The following is a 19,601-nucleotide window of genomic DNA, read 5'->3' as shown; positions in this document are numbered from 1 at the left end:
AACTGCAGAGCACAGGAGCCCGCCTAGACAGAGAGAGACCAAGAGGAAGTGTGCACTGGCACCTGTCTATCCACTTCAGGCAGGAGGAAGAGGAGTTGCTGCTGGAAATGTGCTGGCAGGGCATGGAAGGTCCGAGAGTTTATCAGAGCACGGAGGTTGGTGTTGACAAGAATGGACCCAGGTGTCTCAAAATCTACCTCTTCCCCTCTGTTGCGCTTCATCTGACCTGCAGTTTTGGAAGTAAGGGTATAGATTTTCAGCTTAAACCCCCCACCCCCAAAAAAAGATCCTGCGAACGAACACCCAGGCTTGCCTCCCCCAGGATCAAAGCCAAAGGGAGGAAGACATTCTTCCCAAGAAAATCAGACAGGGCAGGTTCTAAGCTTCCCACTAAGATTAGAGAACCAGCTCCACAAAGCCAAACTGGAGAAGCCAGGTAGTTAGTGGACTACAGAAACACCTACACAGAAGGCTTTGTGAAAGAGGTATGTTCTACAGGCAGACATGTACTAAGGGTTATTAAAAGTCAAGTGAAGGGTCTTACCTCTCTGATGTATGCAAATGCTATTTTTATTTGAAAAAAAAAATCACTATAAGTAAGAGACCTGGTCATCTTGGATTAAGCACTGCTGCTGAACTGTAACTACATCAAAATAGTAAAGGCTCACTTCACTTCCACTTGGCAATGACACAGTCTAACTTTCAGAATCCAAAGCTGGTCTTCACACAGTTCCACACAGCCCAACTACGACACAACCATAGCTGGTGGGCCTTAAGAAAGCAGTCCTGAAATAGCCAACAGCACACTAGTCCTGCAGACAGCCTCACTGAGCTTGTCTGCCTGCTCCAGATCCAACACATGCCACCATTCAACACACGGCCTAGGCTAAAACAATGGAGCGTCTGACTGATTGCTGATGCTGAGTTGTAAGCAGGATGCTACACCTCCAAAAATGGACGTAGGGATTCTTCACGGAGAAGAGAGCAATCCAAACACTTATGAAACAATATCAAGGCAGGTACAGACCAGTCCCCACAGTGACAGGTAAGAAGCAATGTGAGTCTATTTCTGCCTACAGGAGTTTACTCAAATGGAATAATCAAAATAAGAGGAAAAAAAAAATCAAAATATAGCAGGTTACACCCAAGAGGCAAAATTAAACTGAAAAAGTGGAGAAGATAACCATCTTTTTACTTTTACCTTCAGGGGGCTCTTTTATAGGTAGAGGCAACATGTGCTAACCCACTCACCTGTAGCTGGCTTCCTGAAGCCTCTCAAGAGCGGGGCAGGGTCTCGGGTGACCTCTGCCTGGCCTCGAATAGCAGTGCTGCCCAAGGCCAGAGAGCCACTGCTGCTGCTGGATGGGCTGCCGCTTTCACCATCAGCATGACGGCTTGAGAACCCTGAGGGCACAGCATTCCACTGGTCAAAAGCATCACACGCTATATCCATGGCTCTCAGACAAGTTTAGCTATCCCAGCTCTCCCTGATATGCTTCTGGCTCCCAGCCCTTGGCTAGCAGAGACCACCACCTAATAAAATATCACTAAAGAATGGCAAACCACAGCTTTTACGCCAAACTACCAAGTACTGGCAAAGTTATCATTAGATGTTCACAGCCGACCCTGGAGGCAAGAGGAGGGTATATGACAGAACCCAACACAAAGCCCTCACCACAACAATACACTGCCTTCCTGGGTTAGTTTTCATGGCTCTTGGACTCAACAACTCTACTGGTATCACACTGCTAAGTCAAAGGCTGCTGACCGAGCCAGGTATCCAAGACCCTAGGAAAATGCACCACAACCACCGAGGCCACACATACCTGATGCAGATTCCACGTGGGCCCCGTTTACCTTCAGAGGAGTCAGGACGACACGAGGCAGCATGACCCCCGTCTTTTTCTTTTGTTTGTTTGCCTGTGTTTCCAGGAGGGATTTAAAAGAAGAAAGGAGTCATCCCAGGGCCACTACAGCACTTCTTTGGCTTTGTCCTACTCCTTCACTCCTAAGAGTTCATGTGAAGGGGCCCAATGGCTAAAGGTACTTCCTGCACAAACCTGATGACCTTTGTCCCAAAATCCAATAGGGGGAGAAGAGAACTGACTCTCCGAAGTTGTCCTTTCAACTCCACAAACTGTGGCCAGACAGACAGACACACACACACATACACACACACACACACCCGTCCCCCCATGTTAGGGTCTGGAGAGATGGCTCAGCAGTTAAGAACACCGGCTTCTCTTCCAGAGAACCAGGGTTTGATTCCCACATGGCAGCTAACAAGCATCTGTAACTCTAATTCCAAGAGATCTGATTCCTTTTCAGGCCCCACTCTAGAACATATATACAGTGCACAGTGCACATAAACACAAGCAAACAAAACATTCATATGCATAAAATAAAGAGGAATAAATCTTTTAAAAAAAAGAGTTGAGGGGCTGGAGAGATGGCTCAGTGGTTAAGAGCACTAACTGCTCTTCCAGAGGTCCTGAGTTCAATTCCCAGCAACCACATGGTGGCTCACAACCATCTGTAATGAGATCTAGTGCCCTCTTCTGACCTGCAGTCACATATGCTGTATACATAATAAATAAATAAATCTTAAAAAAAAATAAAAAATAAAATAAAATATATATATTTAAAAAAAAAAAAAAAAAAAAAGAGTTGACGCCCGGGCGGTGGTGGCACACGCCTTTAATCCCAGCACTTGGGAGGCAGAGGCAGGCAGATCTCTGCGAGTTCAAGGCCAGCCTGGGCTACCAAGTGAGTTCCAGGAAAGGCGCAAAGCTACACAGAGAAACCCTGTCTTGAAGAAAGAAAAAAAGGAGTTCACACGCACACAAATCTCCCAGGCAATGTTAGTACAGATATGGTCTAATATCAATGCACCAAGCACACTCCCTCAGCTGACAACAAAGAAAAAAAAGTAATCATATACTACTGTTCCCATCTATAGATAAGGAACTTGTCACAGCTGGAAGTGACAGGGGGCCGAGTACATAGCTCAGTGATAGAGTGTTTGCCTAGCCTGTACAAGGCCCTGGATCCAATCCCCAGCACTGTAGAAGAAAAGGAAGTTGGCAGGCTCATCTTTCCAACTGCTGCCTCTCAAGTACATGTTCTCATATTCTCAATGCACTGTGACTTCTTCCTGGACATTTACAAACATGGTGTAAGAACTAACAGGATGAGGTAAGTATGATGGCGCACACACCTAGAATCAAAGCACTTAGGAGCATCTAGGAGACACAGACAGGATGACCAGGAGTTCAAGGCCATCCTTGGCTACATAGCAAGTTATGGTGGTATTTTATTTGTACTGAAATGTGATTTTGATTGTATGTTAATAAATAAAGTTGCCCAGGGGTCAGAGCTATTAGAGCCATAGCAAGAGCATGGTGGTGGTGACGCACGCCTTTAATCCCAGCACTTGGTAGAAGAGCTAGGTAGATCTCTTTGTGTTCAGGGATACAGCCAGCATTGGAGACATACGCCTTTAAGACCTGGAGGGTGGTACTTACAGTGATGAGGCAGTCATGTGTTTGGGTTTACAACCAACGAGAAAGCAGAACAGAAAGACTATTTAAAGACAGACACACAGGAAGTAGCTCTCTTTTGGGGAAGCTGGGAGCACTGCAGGAGGTAAGATTTTAGCTCTGAGCTCTGACCTCTCGGCTTTCTCTTTTACATTGGTTCTGTGTTTCTTATTTTAATAAGACGGTTAGTTACATCTACAGCAAGTTAGGCTAGCCTGGGCTCTATGAGGGCTGAGGAAAATAAGAGAGAAATGGAGGAAGGAGAAACATAATTACAGTTGGGTGGTAGTGGCCCACTCCTTTAACCCTAGCACTCAGGAGGCAGACACTCAGGAAGTAGAATCTCTGAGTCTGAAGCCAGCCTGGTCTAGGACAGCCAGGGCTACAGAGATACCATGTCTTGAGAAACCAAAACAACAAGAAAACCATCCACATAATTACCTAGGCACTACTCTCAGGCTTAATAAGCAGTTCTCTACAGGCTGCTTCTAAAAATGTTACTAGGAGTGGGGTATGGTGGTATGTATCTTTAATCCCAACACTGGAAGGGAAGAGGTAAACAGATTGCTCTGAGTTCAAGACCAGTCTTGTCTACATAGCAAGTTCAAGGCTAGCTAGACTACATAGCCAGAACTACACAGTAAGACAAGACCCTGTCTCAAAATAAAGTAGAATGTTGAAATAACAACCAACTTTATTCTCTTCACTCTTCAAAGCTATCTCCGGACCATCTGCTGAAGATGAAAGAACCCTATCATGTGCCTGCTCTCACCTACCCACTCTTATCCTGTCACCAATGCACCTCATTACCTGTGAGGAAGCCCTGTGGCTGTCCCTGGAATTGGAGAGGGGCCGGCTCTGAGACTCTGTAGAACAGGATGCATTCGACGATGTTTCATCCAGAGATACTAGAAGACAGGAAAACAAAAGTTTAGTCCCTAGGAACTGCTTGGTCTCTTCCCACCTCTTGTTCTAGTACTTACCATCATTTTCACCACTCACGGTGCTGGTTTCATTAGACCCACAGCTTTCCACATCAGCTGAGTCCTCTGGCTCGTCTCCATCTGCTGTAGCTACACTTCGAGACCACTGCACAGCATCCTTCTATGATAGCAAGTTAAAACTCAGGTGAACAAAACCTTTCAAATCCAACAAGCACAGCAGACATTCTGAAATACATGGTTTTTTGACCATCAAATCCAACGAAGAGCTCTACATTAGAGTTTTAGGGGCCCTTGACCTTTCAACCCCCTGCTGTGTTCACTTCTGTCAGCTTGTTTCTGATACTATGGTTTCTGATTCTGTTTTCAAGAAGCTAAAAGGATTCTGATGCTCATTTCCTCTGATGTCTCCCAGCATTTGCAATCATTATAGGACGCAGAGGGAAAAGGTCAGAAAGACCCAGGCATTTCTCCATAGGCTTAGAGAGATCAGCACCATTGCCAATCCAATGCTGGATCATGTTCAGGTTGAGGATAACCAGTTTTTCTCTGCTCCTTGAAGCAGCCATCTCTTGAACACTATGAATAGCCACAATGTGGTGAAAGGTCCAGTTGGCATAACCAACCAAAGCAAAATGGATGGTTAGATGGCCTTCACAGAAACCAGGGCAGACAGGTAGTGAGGTAGACCACGGTGCCGGGAACCCTTTGGTTGTCCTGCTGCATAGACCAGCTCAACAGCCTCTGAAGCCCAGAGAAACACCACCAAAAGATAGCAAAGGCACACAATACATGCTTTTGAAGATGGATTTACAACCCCCCTTCCATGACGGTTCCAATGATCCCCTGCACCCACCAATATTTAAAATATTATTTTCCTTTTGTTCTCAGATAGTCTCATGTATTTCAAACTTGAACTACTGATCCTCCTGCCTCTGCCTCACGTCCTAAACACTGGGATTATAGGCATGCACCATCACACCTGGTTTTACATGATGTTGGGAATTGAACCAGGGCTTTGGGCATGCAAGCAAGCACTCTACTAACTAGGTAAGCTACATCCTCAGCTCTAAAGTATTCTTTTTTACTTCTTCATGATTTCTGTTTCCCAGATTTAAAGTACTGATGTATTGATTGATGTTTCTATCTTCTGTGAGCTTTCTATCAAGTTTTTTTCACAAATATTATTAAGAAAACCACAGTGTCCAGTACAGCCAGGGCCATACAGAGAAACTCTATCTCAAAAAATGAACAAACCAAAAACCCAAAACAAAACAAACAAATCACATGGTCTATGTTTGCATTAACATGTTATTAAACACTTAGCACCTCCTTATAAGCTACCCCACATTAGTTCCTGGGAAGAAGTGGGAATCACCTATTATGATGGTTGAAGGAAAATGATCCTCATGGGGAGTGGCACTATTAAGAGGTATAGCCTTTTTGGAGCATATGTGGCCTTGTGGAGGAGGTATGTCACTGGGGGAGGGCTTTGAGGTTTCAGAAGCTCAAGCCAGGCCTAACGACATTCTCTTCCTGCTGTCCTTGGATCCAGATGTAGAACTCTCAACTATATCTCCAGTACTATACCTGCCTGCATGCCACCATACTTCCTGCCATGATGACAATAGATTAAACCTCTGAAACTGCAAGCAAGCTCCAATTAAATGTTTTCCTTTTTTTTTTTTTTTTTGGTTTTTCGAGACAGGGTTTCTCTGTGTAGCTTTGCGCCTTTCCTGGAGCTCACTTGGTAGCCCAGGCTGGCCTCGAACTCACAGAGATCCGCCTGGCTCTGCCTCCCGAGTGCTGGGATTAAAGGCGTGCGCCACCACGCCCGGCTTTTTTTTTTTTTTGATGTTTTCCTTTTTAAGAGTTGCCATGGGGCTGGAGAGATGGCTCAGAGGTTAAGAGCACTGGCTATTCTTCCAGAGGTCCTGAGTTCAATTCCCAGCAACCACATAGTGGCTCACAGCCACCTATAATGAGATCTGAGGCCCTCTTTTGGCCTGCACACAAACAAACAGGCAGAATACTATATATATATCATTTAAAAAAAAAAAAAAAAAGAGTTGCCATAGTCATGGAGACTCTTCACAGCAATAGAAACCCTAACTAAGACACGCGTACTCAAGAATCTTATTTGAACAGGGAAAAACTGATTCTAATATAAATAACAATAACAGAGTGTGAGTATGCAGAGAGCTGTGGGAGCCCAGAAAATGGGTCACCTAACACATGGAGGCAAAGAAAAGGGGACCAAGGTTTCAAGAATGGAGCTTAAGTGTCTAAATCTTTTTTAAGCTGCCTAAATAATTATTATGGGGAGTGGGGGAGATACTAGCGTGCACATGGAAGTCAGAAAGCATCTAAAGGCTGAGCTGTCACCTGGGGCCATGGTGACACCTGGGCCCAGTCTGCTGATGAGGACCACGTCTAGGTCGGTGGTCCTACCACAACCAGGGTCTGTGTTGATGTCTGTGGCCGATGGATCCCTGGGGGCCTAGGCCATAACCCATGGCCATGTTGGCACTCAAGGCCATGCTGTCACCAGGGCCCATGATCTTGTCCAGGCCAGGGTCTGTCTTGATGTCCATGGCTCCTGATATTGTCGAAAGCCATGCTGATGCCAGGGGTCTGGGCCGGCACCTGGGGCCATGGTGACAGATGAGGACTGTATCTGGGTCTGTGGTCCAACCATAACCAGGGTCTGTGGGTCCTACCACAATCAAGATTCATGGCCTGTGGTGCCATGGTTCTAGGCTGCATCCTGTGGCATGCTGGCGTCTTAGGGCCATGCAGGCACTAGGGCTGTGCTGATCTGGGTGGCCTGTACTGCTACATGGAGCCATGGTGTTGTCCGGGCCCAGACTGCTGCCTAGGGCCATCCATGTCTGGGCCCATGGCCCAGCAGCAATCAGGGTCTGTGCTGATGTCCCTGGCTCCTGTTACCAATGAGGGCTGTGTAGATGTCTAGGGCGTGTTGACATCTTAGGGCCATGCTGAGTTGATCCCACCCCTCACTGGCCCTGTCCCTTGCTGGGCACTACAGCAGGAGAGCCCACCCCAAGCCCCAGCACTTAAAGACAGATGGCCCTCACCCTGAATGTGGGAGAACTAGCTCTGCCCCTCACCTGAGGGCCTCAGTACCAGTGGGCCAGCTCAGCTACCACCCAGACCCACATCTTGGGCCTTGGGTTGGCCCACCATAACATCTACCCCATCTATGACCTCCTGGAGTGTGGTGTAAAGGGACTAGTCCTGGAGAACAATAGCCACAGGATCTCCATGAGTCAGGGCAACAGCAGGATATCCAAGAGGAGTTTCAGTGAGAGTGCAGTGATGAGGGTATGCCAGAGGCCTTGAACCAGACCAATAAGTCACAGCAATGAACATTTTGTGGGTGAAGCTGATTGGACAAAAGGGTATACTGTGTGACACACCACAGCACCCAATGCCACTAGGATGAATGAAGAGGTGTTCCAAAGATTGAGGAGCAATGTGGGTTTTCGTTTGGTTTTGTTTTGGTTTTGTTTTTAATTAATTTTTTGGGGGGATATTGCAGGGGTAAGGGGAGGATACAGAGGGATTGGGAGGTAAGCAGGATTGGGATACATGATATGAAATTCCCAATCAAACAATTATGTCATAAAAAAAGCCAACATTAACATCAATAGTAACATCACAAATGAGGACAAAAAACAGACCATAAATTACCCAGACATAAATTCCACAAGAGAAATACAATATTAGGGGAAAAAATACAAAATTATGAGAAAGATTTAAAAATCTCAGTGGAGAGCTACATCATGTTTTGTTTTTATTTTTTAAACTTATTTTATGTGTCTGGATGTTTTGTATATCTGTGAATCACATGTATACTTGATACTCTTGTAGAAGCAAAGAGCATCAGATCTCCTGGAACTAGCGTTATAGATGATTGAGCCACCATGTGAGTGCTGGGTTCTCTCAATTCAATTTGGGTTCTCTGAAAAAGCAGCCACGTGTTCTCAACTGCTGAGGCATCGCTCCAGCCTCAACACCATATTTAAGAAAGTTCAGTATTGAAAAAAATGTCAATTCTCCCCCCAAAGGATACTCGAATTACAATGCAAAAGTCAACATATTTTAGTTATTTTAAAGATTTATTTTATATGAATGAATGTTTTGCCTTCATGTACATATGTGAACCACATGCATGCATGGTGTCCAAAGAGACCAGAAGAGGATACCAAATCCTCTGGAACTTGAGTTAGGAGATGGTTGTGAGTTACCATGTGAGTGCTGGGGTCCTTTACATGTGAGTGCTGGGGTCCTTTACAAGTAGACTTAACCTCTGAGCCATGTCTCCAGCTCTACACAGACAGCCACACACACACACCCCTCTCCCTCTCTCCTACATAGAAAAGCAAAGGGCCTCAAACATCAAAGGTATTTTTCAGAAACAGGACAAGGACAAATACTCTTGTAAGACAGGGTCTCACTATATAGCTCTGGGTTGCATGGAACAGACTATGCAGAGCAGGCTGGTATTGAATTCAGAGATCCATCAGCCTCTGCTGGTAGTAAAGGACACTGACATCCTTCTCCAGGGTCTAGCTAGGAAAGTGCACCCCTCATCAGGGAAACTTCTCTTTGCAACAGATAGAGATCTGTTGAAAACCACAATGAATGAAAATGCAGTTGTGCAGCCCAGTCCCAATGGATATATCTACAACATAACTCGTACAACCAAGGCTCAGGGATCACTTCAGAAGAGGCAGGATTCTACCAGAGAAAGACAGTTTGCTGTTAAGACCGTGTCTAGGAAAAGTCAGAAGCTACAGCATAAAGTATCATCAACCTGACTGCCCAAACATGACTTGAACAAACACAACACTAAAAGACTAGCTAAAATGGAGAGGGAAAGCTCAGCAGGCCTCAACCCTAGACAAAGGACTACAAGCTATTAAGAAATTGCCAGGCGGTGGTGGCGCACGCCTTTAATCCCAGCACTCGGGAGGCAGAGCTAGGCGGATCTCTGTGAGTTCGAGGCCAGCCTGGGCTACCAAGTGAGTTCCAGGAAAGGCGCAAAGCTACACAGAGAAACCCTGTCTCAAAAAACCAAAAAAGAAAAAGAAATAGTCTTCCCCAGGGAAGAGCATACCCAATGGTTACCAAATGGTTAGCTCTGAAAACATACATGCGTGCAATGCTATACAGACAGACTGAGCAGGTTGTAATTATTTAGGAATGCATGCACGCACGCACGCACGCACGCACGCACGCACGCACGCACGCACGCGCGCACGCACGCGCGCGCGCGCACACACACACACACACACACAGACACACACACACACCACAAAGAAAAAAGAAGGCCATGAATTTGAAAGAGAGCAAGGGGGAGGGGCAGCACATAGCAGGATTTGGAGAGAGAAAAGGGGATGGGGAAATGATGTAACGATACTCTCAAAACATTTTTTTTTAAAGTTGCCCAGCAGGGAGGTGCTTCTTTTAAACTCCAGCGACTAAACAAGTAGTTGCTCAGGGCTGAAAAGAGGGATAGTGAATGACACCACTCAAGGGTTTGTTTCTTTTGGGGGTGATAAAATGTTCTAAAATTAGAGCATGGTAACTATCGTATAACTTTATGAATATATTAAAAAGCCACCAAATTGGAGAAAATTGTATGGTCAGTCAACTATGCCCTGGTAAACCTTGATCTAAAACACCTAATGATGTTGTGATTTTGTTATGTAAATCATTAAGAATTAAAACTATTAAAGCAAACTTAATGTGTGTTTAAAACTTCATTTTTAAACACTATTTTAGATTTATTTTATTTATTTGGTTTTTTGAGACAGGGTTTCTCTGTGTAGCTTTGGGGCCTGTCCTAGAGCTCACTCTGTAGACCAGGCTGGCCTCAAACTCGCAGAGATCTGCCTGGCTCTGCTTCCTGAGTGCTGGGATTAAAGGCCTGTGCCACTGCTGGATTTATTTTATTCTATGTATGAGTGTTTTGCCTGTGTGTTTGTGGACCACAGAGTTCAGAAGAGGGCATAGGATTGCCTGGTACTGGAGTGGTGGACAGTTATGAAGTACTTTGTGGGTGCCGAGACTCAAACTCAGGTCCTCTGCAAGTGTAACAAATGCTCTTAAACACTGAGCTATCTCACCAGCCCCTAAACTTCATTATTTGATTTTAAAGAATTTTTACTTTACTTAATGTGTTTGAGTACTTTGTTTGCATGTATGTCTGTGCTCTCCAAGTGTGCCTAGTGCCCATGGAGGTCAGAATGGGTATCACATTCCCTGTGATTGAATTATAGAAGTTGTGAGCTGTAATGTGGGTGCTGGGAATTGAACTGGGTTTTCTGGACATGGAGTCAGTGATCTTAACCACTGACTCATCTCTCCAACCGAGATTTTGTCATTTCTCTTAAATTTGATATAAAATAGTTCTACTGAGTTTGAAATTCATTTCAATGTTACAGCTGTCAAAGAAGTAAATAAAGGAAGTACTATTATGCTTAAAGTGAGCACACTCTTGTAATAAGAGTTTCAAACTGTGTGACAAAAAAGGAGTTTCCATCAACCAAAAATAAAATTTTCCTGTGATCTGCCACCCACATCTGCAGGACAAGTTTGTAGTTAATGGTAACCATGGCTCACTATTCCTCTGAAACTCTAAAGTCTAGATATACTTTAGAATGCATAATTTCTTGACTTTAAAATGGTAACGTAATAGTATTATTAGCACCATATTAGCACCACCAGCAACACATAATCAAATACATCTTAGTATTTTTAAAGTAAAATGTGTATACATACTAAGTGAAATAAACAGTCTAAAAACCGGCCAGAGAGATTACTCAGCATTTTCTGCCAAGCTTAATGATCGATCTAAGTTCAAGTCCTAGGACCCACCTGAAGGATGCTGCCTTCTGAGACTGACAGACACACATTTCTCAATAAAATATTTGGCAAGGTGGCACATACCTATAATCCCAACACTTGGAAAGCTGAGGCAGGAGGGTAATTATGACTTCCATGTCACCCTGAGCTACACCAAGAATGCCAGGGCTGTCAACAACAATGAAAAAATGTTCAAAGGATTGAGACTTTATAATCTCACTTTTCCCATCAATTATAAAATGTGAAGAAAATTTAATGGACTATATCATCAAGGCCCAGACTCTTATAAGTACTGCCACTTATATTTTAAATTTAGGGGCTGGAGAGATGTCTTGGTGGTTAAGAGTACTTCCTGAGGACCAGGGTTTAATTGCCAGCATCCACATGGCAGCTCATGGCTGTCTATAATTCTAGTTCCAAGGCATCTGACACCCTCACACAAACATGCATACAGGCAAAACACCAATTCAAATGAAATAAAAAATAAATAATATAAAAAAATTAAGCAATCACTTATTTTTATCTTATGTGTATTGCTACCATGTATGTTTACATCATGTGCTTATGCCAGAAGAGAGCATCAGACTCCTTGGAACTGAGGTTAGTTACAGGGGGTTATAAGCTGCCAAGTGGGTGCTGGGAACCCAAAACTTGGGTCCTCTACAAGAGCAGCCAGTGATCTTTATTGCTGAGCCCTCTTCAGCCCCAACCAGTTTTCAATAGTGAAAAACTGGAAGCATCTTGAAAAGTCTTAATAATGTGTACTGGAAATAAAAGCTAAGACTGATAGGGTACACGGCTAAACAAGAGTTAAGGAGTAAAACCATATCTATAGCAACAAAATAGCACATATTTTTTTCATGGCCACATATAGGAGGAAACCTGGCTTACTGAGTAGGTGGGAAGAGGAAGGTCAATGGTGGAAGTCAAGGTCATTCCCCACCTTTTCTGCAGGAAGGCTTTAACTCCTATGTTGAAATATAGCAACCAAATACATGCCTCTCTTCATCCCCTGCAGCATCAAAAGAACGGATACAAAGAAATAATAAAGATGCAGTGCACAAAGAGAAGGGGAGGTGGAAGACAGCAAAGTGAGGGATATGAACAGACTCTAGAAGGCAGCTGGGAAGGAAGGTAAGTGACTTGGCAGGAGAAGAAAACTCAAAATCTAATGCCACAGAGGAAACGTTACTGAAAATAAGCCAGATAGAAGGGAAGGAAACATGGGGCTGCCAACAGGAGAACTTGCTATTCTTCTGGATAAGCAGATTCCTCAGGTCATTTCCCTGCCATTCAAGCAATACTCTTCCAGTTCTGGAAGAACTGCAGTATTTGTTCTAGTTGGGTTGAACCCAAGAAATTCTCAAAGAGAAGACAATAGGCACAGACATGGGAAATGGGGAGTAAGATGCCATACTCTAAGTAAGAACAAAGACAACATACAAAAGAGCTATGTTCCCAGAGGGGCTTCCAGAGATCCCCCAAACCACCTCACCTGTTCTTAGCTGACTGGCAAGCATTCAAAGGACTGCAGGTCTAGTGACCTAAGCCTGTATTCCCAGCTACTATGGAGGCTGAAGCAGGAGCATTCCAAGGTTCTAGGTTTATCTGCAGTACCAGAAACAGAGGGAGAGGAAGAGAAACAGCAAGACAGGTACCAGAACTTAAAAGAGCACACCTTCAAGTAGGTAACTGAGGAGCCCCCCAAACCAGATGGGTTTCCATCTCTCTATCCTAACCACTCACTGCTCACAGCAGAGAACCCATCAGTTAGTTCTCTCAATATGAAGGACTCAGCAAGGACTGGCAGATGTTTAAGCACAGCTGTTAGATGAAAGATGTCCAAAATTAAACAAACAGAAGTAGAAATCAAAAGGAAGAAGATAAATGTCATAGTAAACATTCTCTAAGAGCCCCAACAAGCACAGGGTGCTTTTTAAAAAATCATCAAGAAGCATAAGCAAACACACAATGTTGGGATCTAAAAGCAGGTTATTAGAAATAATATATTCTCTCTCAGAGAAATGACTAAAAAGATGATCCAGTGTTTTAAAGCACTTACTCTTGCAGAGGTCCCAGGTCCAATCCCTAGCATCCTGTCCACATGGCAGTTCACAATTGTGCGTAACTCCAGATGCACACGATACACTGACATACATGTGAGCAACACACTCATTCACTCAAGGGCCAGTGAGACGGCTTAGTGGGTTAAGGCCACTGCCAAGCCTGATGGCCTCAGTTTAATTTTAGGACTCACAGGGTAGAAGGGAGAGAACTCACAGGGTCAGCTGTCGTCTGACCTTCGTGCACATGCATGCACATAGTAGAAACAAAAAACCAAAACTGTACTCAGATGAAAAGACCCAAGTTTCCAGGCTTTATAATTATGGCAAGAGGCCCACTCTAATGAACAAAAGATCCATCTCATATCATATTATGTAACTTCAAAATACAGAGAACACATCATATGCAGGCAGGACATCATACCTCTCAAGCAAGTTTTGGAGAATGAATTAAGAATAAAATCAAGGCTGGAGAGATGATTCAGCAGTTAAGTGCATACCGCTCTAGCAGAAGACCAGAGTTCCTCTCCTAGCGTTCAAGAAATGCAGCTCACAACTGCCCTAACTTCAGCTCCAGGGGAGCTGATGCCTTTGGCTTTTGCTGCTATGCACACTCATATACACAGATCTATAATTAAAAATCAAACTCTTCTTTTTAAAAAATAAGCAAGCCAGGCAGTGGTGGTGCACGTCTTTAACCCCAGCACTCGGGAGGCAGATGCAAGCGGATTTCTGTGAGTTCAAGTCCAGACTGGTCTACAGAGTTAAGTTTCCAGACAGCCAGTACTGCACAGAGAAGTCCTACCTCAAAATAAGTAAGTAGGTAGGAAGGTATGTAGGTAGATAGATAGATAGACAGATAGATGGATAGATAGATAAAATAAAAATAAGCCAAAGTAAAATCTTAGGCCTCTGTCCCAAACTACTACTAACACAATACGGAACACAGAATACAACAAGTGTTGAGATCTCAACTTACCTCCCACACACCTATTTCTCAAAAGGCAACTCTATTCAACTGTGCTCTGCATAAATGAATTGCACAGAGAGTATGCACATAAACTACAAGAAACCGAGTCTCATGAGATCTAGGAAAGACAAGGAGAAAAGTAAAGAGAATTTCCAAGATGCAGATAAAAGAAGCTCTGGAAAAACTTTCATGTGAGGGCTGAAGAGATGGCTCAGTGGTTAAGAGCACTAGCTGCTCTTCTATAGAACCCAGATTTGATCCCCAGCACCCGTATAGCAGCTCATAACTGTAATTCCAGTTCCAGGTGATCTGATGTCCTCTTTTGGCACCCACAGGCACCAGGCATATAAAGCAGTACACATATGCGCAGACAAAAATAAAATAATAAAAATCTAATACTTAGAAAACAGCTATGTGAATGCCAATAAGTAACCAACTGGCCCCAGTTTGCCTGGGTCAGACCAACCCTTCAGTCTAGGCATATAGGCAGGGATGGTTGCCTGTCCCTACAAAAGCTACATACTGGAAACAAGAAGAATGACAGCCTGAGGTCAAAACCTTCAAAAGAGGAAGAGGAGGAGGAAGAGATCAATATGATAGCTATATCCAAAGAAATTTACAGCTGTTGGGAATACTGGGCTTCAGCTCTTCTCCACAACCTATTTTTATTCCCTATATTTGATATAATATTTTTAAGTAGGAAAACATCAGATAATTACAAGAGTCAAAACCATAACCAAGGCTGTATTTACAAGTGTCGCTGGTCCCTCTCCTACTTCACCATGTCACTCCAACTCTTCATTCTGCCCCATCCCCTCTCAAGCAGCCTACTGTAATGCTTTTCTTTTCCTTGCACTTCTTTGTGCATAGATAATATACCCATCTATTTTACTTTCCCTTCATTCTTAAAGACACACTCCCCAAAATGCCTATCACAGATAATATTCTGCACTTTGCTTTTAAAAGGCATCTACTTAAGCCAGGCAGTGGTGGCGCAAGCCTTTAATCCCAGCACTTGGGAGGCAGAGACAGGCAGATCTCAGTGAGTTCGAGGCCAGTCCAGTCTACAAAGCAAGTTCCAGGACAGCCAGGACTGTTATACAGAGAAACTCTGTCTCGAAAAACCAAAAAACCAAACAAATAAACAACAAAAACAAATTAGGATAAGAATTTATACTGTATAAAGCTGATGAAAGAAAATGCTGGCCATACTTTCAGACGGGGAGGCTAACATCTTTTTAGATTATGGATTAGCCTATAGAAAAATGTCTGTTGTAAATCCAACAGTGAAGGGGAAGATGAATAGGTATCTCACTTACACAACTTAAGTAAAAGATAGCTCTCTGAAGAGATGAAGATAAGTTTCTTCTGCATCTCAGAATCTAATCAATATTTATATGTATAATTCAGCTATCATTTGGCTTAAAAGGGCTTATTGGGAAATGTTATCATTTTTACTATTTCCTACAGAGAAAATATTTACTGCTTAAAATAACCCTGGACTTTTGAATTATAAGCTGTTTTTATGTTCAAGCTATCTGTGTATTATTTCTCCTGCAGTTGTACATAAAATGTTTTTACATTAAAAAAGGACAAATACTATAGAATTGTATTACATGAAATATATAGAATATACAAATTTATAGAGACAGAAAGACTAGATGTTATCTCAAGATGGAGAAGAAAGGAATATAGAGCAATGATTTCCTAAGTACCGAATCTCTGTTTTGTGTGATGGAAAAGTCCCACAAATGGACAGTTGTATCAGGACATAATATCATGAATATAATAAATCAATATAATTAATGTAATTAATATCATAAATATAATTATTGAATGAATACTGCGAATGTAATCAACGAATACCACAAATATAATTAATATCATGAGTGTAATTAATAAATATATCGTAAGTGTAATTAAATAAATAAAACACAAAAAAACAACTACTCTAGGGATCACATTATGATTTCATCGGCAGTGCCTAACTTTCTTCTCAGTTGCATAATATTCCACGATGTGAACGATCACATTTATGTAACCACTCCCCATTTAGATGACCATTAATGTTTTGCAAACAGAAACACTATTGCTCTTATCCAGCTTAGTGAGTAAGAGCACCTGTGTGAGCATGGGAAACCAAGTTCAAACCCCATATAAGCACCTGTAACCCAGGCACTGGGAGAGGGGGCAGAGAATGGACTGCTGGAGCTTGCTGGCCTCCAGCCTATTTCCCAGCTTAGTGAGAGACCCTGCCTCAAGGGTTAAGCAGAGAGTAACAGGCCATCCAACTTCTTCCTGATAGCCACGGTCTGAATACAATCTCAGTCAAACTCTGTTATGGCACAATACAACTCAAAGAGTGTATGAGTGTGTATGAGTATATGAGTTTTTCTACAAACAAAAAACAAAAGATCAATCAATTTTTCAATTGAGAACACATGCCTGGCGATGGTGGCACATGCCTTTAATCCCAGCACTTGGGAGGCAGAGCCAGGCGGATCTCTGTGAGTTCAAGGCTATCCTGGTCTAGAGTGAGATCAAGAACAGGCACCAAAACTACACAGAGAAACCCTGTCTCTAAAAACCAAAAGAAAAAAAGGAAAAAGAAAAAAAAGAAAGAAAACATTTGCTATTTTCTTCTCTAAACTAGGTCTCACTTCTACTAAGTGACACAGAGCAAGGTTGTGTGTGAATGTGACATCATGCAGATGGCAGAGCCCAGGGGGTAGCTTATAGTGGAGGTCAGAACTTGAACAGGGAGCAGAAGGGTGTCCACCAGGCTTAGGAGAACAAGAGGGCTAAAGTGGGCACTGAAGGATAGTGTAGCAGGAATAGGAATAGTTACAGAAGGTGGAGGGGTGGACTAAACAATAAACACACTAAGGTTTTGTTCGTTTCTTTTAGTTCATGTACGTGTATATGCTCATAAGTGGACACCAGAGTTGCTTTCCACTGTTTTAATTTCCTTCTCCCTCCCCTCAGCCAACCCTGATCCCAAGAAGTCTGTGTGTATATACATGTGCATGCCATGAAACACGTAGAAATCATAAGACATTTGGAGGTTTTGGAAGTTATTTCTCTCATTTTGCCTTCATGTGGGTTCCAGGGATCGATCTCAGGTCATCCATCAGGTTTGTGTACCCTGCAAGTGCTTTTACACCCCACTAAGCCATCTCACTGGCACTTTTTTTTGGAGACAAGACAGGGTCTCTCACCAAATCTGGAGCTCATCATTTGGTTAGGCTGGCTAGGTGGTCAGCAAACTCCAAGGACTTACCAGTTTCAGCCCCCTAGTGCTGGAATTACAAGTAGGCATTGCCAAACCCAGCTTTTTATGTGGGTTAAGTTCCTTCATTTTTTATTCCTATCATAACATTACCTATTTACAGATAATGTACTGAATGTAATGAAAGAAAAAAGACAATGCTGCACAAGTTTTTTTAAACCCCTTAGGAATGTACAGATAATTGGTATTACACTGCATTAATCAACTGCTACTTTTTTTTTTCAAGCTATGACTATGACAGTTTTCAAATAGAAAAAGGCTTAGCCACATGTGGTACCATATGCCTTGAATCACATGAGTGTTATTTTCTAGAAACCAGATAGATCTTGGCTTGGCATGAGTTCATGCCTGCCAATTATCATTTAGAAAGAATTTCAAAGGCACTATTGCAGAAGGGTGTTGGATGGCCTGCCCCTGAAAGAGACAGCTGGGAAGGGCAGAAAGACTCAGGTAGCCAGGGTCTGTAGGACAGGACACCACAAAAGAGAGAGCTGCAGAGAGCTACAGAGGAAAGCTTTCCAATGTGTTAACTGTCTAGCCCTCAAGTGTGGTGAAACTACCCAAGATTATACTTAAGCCAAAAGAATTACAGAACAGTGCCTGGTCCTTACTCAGGACCTCACATAGTGGCTATTCCTATTACACAGACTAGAAATGTCAAAAACAGCCTCAAGAATCAAAAAATGACCTATTCTAGACAGGAAAAAAAATCTTGACCTTAACAGACTATCAAGTGCACACTGTTTCTTAGCCGAAGATTCTTACAAACAAAACTCGCAGTAGTTTCCATGTAACTTAACCAAACCACTAACAAATCTTTAAATTTTTATTTTTAAAATACTTTTTAAAATTTCTATGAGTGTTTTGCTTGCATGTATGGCTGCTGTGTGCCAGCCTGGTGCCTGTGGAGGCCAGAAGAGGGCATCCGATCCTACTGAAGTGGAATTAAAGGCAGTTCTGAGAACTGAATGGAAGTCCCTAGCAACCTGTTGCATAAACAACAAACAAGCAAGCCATCTCTCCAACTTCCCAGTAACAAAGGTGGTTTTGTTTTTTCTTTTAAATGTAGGCATACAAAGATGCCCCCCCACACACATACAAAATTATCCCTACTAGGATAATCAATTGAAACCAACTCAGAAAAAACACAAATGTTACAAACAGAAGAAAAGAAATTTGCAGAGTTAAACTGTGTTTCCCTATATTCGGCAAGTTAAATAAGAATATTTAAGGTTTTTTTTCCCCCCTGAAAACTTATTTGTGTTTTATGTGTCATGGGCACTTTTCTGTATGTATCTCTATGCATCACATTCCCATAGTGCCCAAGGGAGCCAGCAGAGGCATTAGACCCTTTGGAATTGGAATTAGTTTCCCATGTGAGTGCTAGGAAATGAACCCAAGTCCTCTGCAAGAATAACAAGTTCTCTTAACTGCTAAGCCATCTCTCTAGCCTCTGTTTTTTGTTTTTGAGACAGGGTCTCCCTATATAGCCTAGGCTGGCCTTTAACTCATGACCTTCTGCCTCGGCCTCTTTTTCAACTGAGATTAGGTATACATCATCATATCAGGCTTTAGATGCTATTTAAGGGCCAAATCACAATTCTAAGAATATGCTGTGGTGGCGCACGCCTTTGATCCCAGCACTCTGGAGGCAGAGGCTGGGGGATCTCTGAGCTTGAGGCCAATCTGGTCTACAGAGTGAGTTCCAGGAAAGCCAGGACTGTTAACACATAGAAATCCTGACTAGGAGAAAAAAAAAAAAAAAAAAAAGCCAACAACAAGATACCTGACAGAATAAACCACCACACAAAACTAGTCAGAAAGAGAATGAAGAAAATAACAAGGCACCAGTAAGTGTACAAGAAGGCATGCTCAATGTGGATGAACAAAAAGGTAAGGATGGAT

The 19,601-nt window shown here is 42.9% G+C and overlaps 1 protein-coding gene across 6 annotated transcripts in view; it reads right to left on the bottom strand.

The window, feature by feature from the left end:
* Window positions 1-19,601, bottom strand: part of Asxl1 (ASXL transcriptional regulator 1) — a 76,819-nt gene that overhangs the window by 9,758 nt on the left and 47,460 nt on the right. For all 6 annotated transcript variants that reach the window (XM_076570884.1, XM_076570879.1, XM_076570880.1 and 3 more), the window contains 5 exons: window positions 4,523-4,643; window positions 4,350-4,447; window positions 1,827-1,920; window positions 1,252-1,404; window positions 63-226 (listed from right to left, as the gene is read on the bottom strand). In XM_076570884.1, the coding sequence (XP_076426999.1) occupies window positions 63-226; window positions 1,252-1,404; window positions 1,827-1,920; window positions 4,350-4,447; window positions 4,523-4,643 (630 nt within the window). The remainder of the gene's footprint in view (window positions 1-62; window positions 227-1,251; window positions 1,405-1,826; window positions 1,921-4,349; window positions 4,448-4,522; window positions 4,644-19,601) is intronic.

Source organism: Peromyscus maniculatus, chromosome 4, assembly GCF_049852395.1.
Source record: "Peromyscus maniculatus bairdii isolate BWxNUB_F1_BW_parent chromosome 4, HU_Pman_BW_mat_3.1, whole genome shotgun sequence".
In the NCBI taxonomy this organism is placed as follows: domain Eukaryota; kingdom Metazoa; phylum Chordata; class Mammalia; order Rodentia; family Cricetidae; genus Peromyscus; species Peromyscus maniculatus.
Note: the sequence above shows the minus strand (reverse complement) of the source record. Positions and strands in the feature narration are given on the sequence as shown.